The 4882-nt window shown below is 44.1% G+C and overlaps 1 protein-coding gene across 1 annotated transcript; it reads left to right on the top strand.

The window, feature by feature from the left end:
* Positions 1–345: 345 nt before the first annotated feature.
* LOC119360546 (bidirectional sugar transporter SWEET4-like) lies at positions 346–1787 on the top strand. Its single transcript, XM_037626139.1, has 4 exons — positions 346–841; positions 949–1092; positions 1239–1309; positions 1754–1787. The coding sequence occupies exons 1-4, from the start codon at positions 467–469 to the stop codon at positions 1785–1787; spliced, it is 624 nt and encodes a 207-aa protein (XP_037482036.1). The 5' UTR covers positions 346–466.
* The last annotated feature ends 3095 nt before the right edge of the window (positions 1788–4882 follow it).

The raw sequence follows: 4882 nt of genomic DNA on the forward strand, positions 1-4882 counted from the left end.
AAGTCCAAGACATAATGGGATAATGGACTAGACACATGAACATTCAGAAAGATAAATGTAATCCCGTCGCAAAAAGGGAAGAAAGATAAATGTAGTTCTAGTTAATGGGATATTTTACCAGACAAAAAACTGCTAGCAATTGCACATCGACATTGTTGAAATTACCATATTAAATTTGTGGATTTTTTTTTTACAAATATCGGTGCAATAATATAGAGCCCTAGCACCACACTAAATTTCGGAATCATTCGGTTTTTCTAAGCGTAAATGCATATGGTACCACGGGTGGTACTATGCATATGGTACCAGCGTCTATTCCCCGCTTTCCATTGGAGGGCCCCTCTACTTATTTGTCTTTAGGCACCGCATTATCCTCTTGATCTCTATACAACAGCAGTCCTATATCAGGTACTCACATTTTTAATCTGAAGAGGCAATCCATTTGTCTTGTTCACGTAGGTGCACTATGGTGATACCAGTTTGGAAGGAAGGGTCTGTAGGAGATCGGAAGGCATATGCACACCTCTTCGCGTTCTTCAACAGCGTGATGTGGACATTGTATGCCTCAACGGATCTCCCCAGCACGCTCTTGTTTTCCATCATCAGTGGAATGGGCATCGTCGTTCATTTCTTCTACATCAACTTCTACATCTACTTTGCGGACGGGAAGAAACGCGTGCAAACCCTCGGCCTTTCCTTCACATTCTGTGACGCCGCCTTTATAATGGCAGAATTAGTAGCTTCGATGGTGCTCATCTCTCATAGGTGGAGTAGTACTTTTGTCCATGTCTTTGCTGCAGTATCCGGAGCATCTACACAAATTGTTCCAACATATGACCTGGTAAGTGCGAGCCATGGCTGGTAATGTGCTGTCTAGCTTGATTTATCTATCTATTATTGTTCGTTCATTTCTTTGATGGACTGAAACCGGTCGAGCTTGTACTGCAGGTTATAATAGTGATGAACTACAGGCAGATCAACAACATCAACCCAATAATCATGGCTGTCATTTCCCTCTTCAGTGCATGTACCTGGACCGTAACCTGGACCCCCTATGGCTTCATGTCCGTCCCCGTTAATCCCTACGTTGTGGTACGTAATATCTAGCGCTGACTAACTCTTGGTGCGATCGATCCGACAAGATCCCTATGTGAATGGACTTCTGATCTACTCAATCTAATAATATATCCATTGTACGCGTGCTACATTTGTTCATTGTTCTCATCCTATGCACTCAGGTACCCAATCTCATAGGCATTCTATCCGCGGCTGCGCAAATCGTTGTATACTCCTACCTATTACTCCCTCCGTTCCAAAATAGATGACCCAACTTTGTACTAAGGTTAGTACAAAGTTGGATCATCTATTTTGAAACGGAGGGAGTATATCGCAAGACTGGTAGAAACTCCGTCCAAACAGCTGCAGTGGACCAGAGCGGCAAGCTGGAAATAGAGCTCCCAGTTTCTTCGGTGTAGAGATCGCCGAGGCAAATCGACACTTGTGTTTTTCGACACCGAGGCAAATTGATACTTAATTTGAGCTATAGGCGTGAGAATTTGTCCATGGATTATCGATCCACCGTTCCATCTGTGAAGCTGATAGATCGATCCCACGCTCCGGTAAAAGCCTGATATTTTTGTAAAAAGAAGCACAGTTTTGAGTTTCAGAAAAGACAACAAATTTGAAATCTCAGATATTATGCATGTCGAAACTGGTTTCTATTATTAGCATAAGTAGGTATGGTTACTTGTAGGGATCTTTCAGTCGTGCTCCAGCTTTATAATTAATGAAGCTGCCGGGTTTGCTCAGATTAATATATGCCCAGTTCAGAACAAAGAAAAACGCAGGGCTTTTGTATGAATTCCTGAGAAATTCCTACAAGCACGTTTGGAACAAAGCTAAAGCTCATGAGGATTTGTATGGATTTTTCATAGGAATTTGAAAAGACGAAACATGAAGTATTTCAGGTCTTAAATTCTTGGACTCTTCCTGTGTGGTATCCAAAACGGGTTTTTTAAGTATTTGTGTGTTTTATTTGTATGAATTTAGATATATCATATATGGCATCTTAATTTCTATTAGTTTTCTGTTTCTATGCTCTTAAGTTCGTGTTCTCCAAACGAGACCAAATAGATATAAGTAGCGATGAGACGGTAATTCAAATCGCATGGCTCGGATGGCGACTAGCAGCGTGTGCAGCAGGCAGTTGGATTCATCTACTATGGCTATCTTGAACTAATATAAGGCCTCCTTTGGTTCATAGGATGAGAATTTTATAGAAATAGGAAAATCATAGGAAGTGAGATGACATGCATCTCAATTCCTATAAAAAAAGATGTCATTTGGTGCATAGGATAGGGATTTTTTCATTAAGTCTAGGCTAATGTTTTTTTCCTTCAAAATGTGAAGGATTGGTTCCTGTCCTACATAGAAATAGGAATCCATTCCTACAAACCAATGGGCTTCAAAGGAATTTTTCCTTTACAAATCCTATCCTGTAGAGTTCCTACAAAATTCCTACAAACCAAATGAGGCCTAAGCATATACATTATGAAGGAAACAACAAAGAATAAATAGATAGTACAAAGAGCGCTGATGATTGTACGTACGTACCTTAGCTTCTACTACTTCCTTCAGGTCGTGGACAATATCAATGCAATCTCACACATGTACACACTGGTAGCTAGGATATCCATCCTGTGCGATGAATACATGCACAATCCATGCAACCTTTTTGTTAGCAGTTGCATAGTCATCTACGTGCATGCCCACGTCCCATCCATGCATGCCCACTACTCCTGTACACGTTCTCCACTTGAGCACGTCGCTGCGCTCTCTCTCTCTCTCAACTGCGCTCTTACGCACGGCTGTACTAATGTAATATATTCAGAGGAATAGAGGAATGGCACCGTAAGGCCTTGTACAATGGAAGGTGCTTAGTGAGATGCTTAGAAAAATAAACCAGGTTTTTTCTGAAGCACCAGTGCCTATTTCTATAGGAGAGACGCTTAGTTAAGCGTCTATCCTGTACAAATAAGCACCGGCGCTTAAGAATAGCTTGGTTTATTTCTTTAAGCACCTCCACTAAGCACCTCCACTAAGCACCTCCCATTGTACAAGGCCTAAGGTGCTTTGCATTCTCACTTCTCCCGCTCACACTTTTCTTCAAGTTTCTAGTCACCTGCATGCATAATTATTTAAACATTAACTAAGTTCCCCTAGTAGATACTCCCTCCGTCTGGAAATACTTGTCGGAGGAATGGACGTATGTAGACGTATTTTAGCGTTAGATACATTAATTTTTAGTCATTTCTATGACAAGTATTTCCGGACGGAGGGAGTACTTCATAATTTTCTCTATAAATCCCTGAAACATTCGTTAGAGCATCTCTAGCAGATCCCGCAAACGGCCGACCCGTAAAATCGTTTGAGAGCCCTCCGGCAGAACAGTTCCTGTAAAACCCGTCCCACAAATGTTTTGCAGGACGTGTGTTTGCGGGATCTATTCCGCGCCGAGGGCTCGTCGTCCCGCAAATACAATAATAAGCAAATATTATCAAGTTCATCATGACAAGTGCATAAAAACTAGTTCATCATCATATATATACATCACTACTTGATCATCATACTAGTTCATCACATCCAAAAATCATGCACACCAAATGAGGTATCAAGTTTAGGCTCATGAATGCGCGATAAAACAAGACAAAATATGCTCAAACGAAACATTCTCATTGTTGCGAAGAACGTCGCCACCAACACCGCCCCTAGCACCTCCATCGCCATCATCCACATTGACCGGAGAGCTCGCACAACCATCGTCACGAACTTGAACCGGAGAATGAGCACAACTATCTTCATGAACATAGAACTGTTGGGGAACGTAGTAATTTCAAAAATTTCCTACGCACACGCAAGATCATGGTAATGCATAGCAATGAGAGGGGAGAGTGTGTCCACGTACCCTCGTAGACCGAAAGCGGAAGCGTTATGACAACGCGGTTGATGTAGTCGTACGTCTTCACGGTCCGACCGATCTTAGTACCGAACGTACGACACCTCCGCGATCAGCACACGTTCAGCTCGGAGACGTCCCTCGTACTCTTGATCCAGTTGAGGCCGAGGGAGAGTTTCGTCAGCACGATGACGTGGTGACGGTGATGATAAAGTTACCGGCGCAGGGCTTCGCCTAAGCACTACGACGATATGACCAAGGTGTGTAATTGTGGAGGGGGGCACCGCACACGACTAAACAATGTCAACTTGTGTGTTCTAGGGTGCCCCTGCCCCCCGTATATAAAGGAGCAAGGGGAGAGGCCGGCCGGCCCTTGGGGCGCGCCAAGGAGGGGAGGAGTCCTTCTCCTAGTAGGAGTAGGACTCCTCTTTTCCTAGTCCAACTAGGAGGGGGAAGGGGGAAGGAAGGAGAGGGAAAGAGGGGCCGCGCCCCCCTCCCCTAGTCCAATTCGGACTCCCCTTGGGGGGGGGGGGCGAGGTGCGCCACCTCCTGGGCTGCTGCCCTCTCTCTTCCCTAAGGCCCACTAAGGCCCAATACTTCCCCGAGGGGGTTCCGGTAACCCCTCCGGCACTCCGTTTTCTCCGAAATCACCCGGAACACTTCCGGTGTCCGAATATAGCCGTCCAATATATAAATCTTTATGTATCGACCATTTAGAGACTCCTCGTCATGTCCGTGATCATATCCGAGACTCCGAACTATCTTCGCTACATCAAAACACATAAACTCATAATACCGATCGTCACCGAACTTTAAGCGTGCGGATCCTACGGGTTCGAGAACTATGTAGACATGACCGAGACATGTCTCCAGTCAATAACCAATAGCGGAATCTAGATGCTCATATTGGTTCCTACATATTCTACG

Source organism: Triticum dicoccoides, chromosome 2B (genome assembly GCF_002162155.2).
Source record: "Triticum dicoccoides isolate Atlit2015 ecotype Zavitan chromosome 2B, WEW_v2.0, whole genome shotgun sequence".
Lineage (NCBI taxonomy): Eukaryota > Viridiplantae > Streptophyta > Magnoliopsida > Poales > Poaceae > Triticum > Triticum dicoccoides.

Bases quoted from the DNA above. Each gene is read 5' to 3' on its own strand.
- LOC119360546 (XM_037626139.1), top strand. From the start codon at position 467: ATGGTGATACCAGTTTGGAAGGAAGGGTCTGTAGGAGATCGGAAGGCA. The intron at 842-948 runs GTAAGTGCGAGC...CTTGTACTGCAG, and splicing joins TTGTTCCAACATATGACCTG to GTTATAATAGTGATGAACTA. The intron at 1,310-1,753 runs GTTCCAAAATAG...GGTTACTTGTAG, and splicing joins TCCTACCTATTACTCCCTCC to GGATCTTTCAGTCGTGCTCC.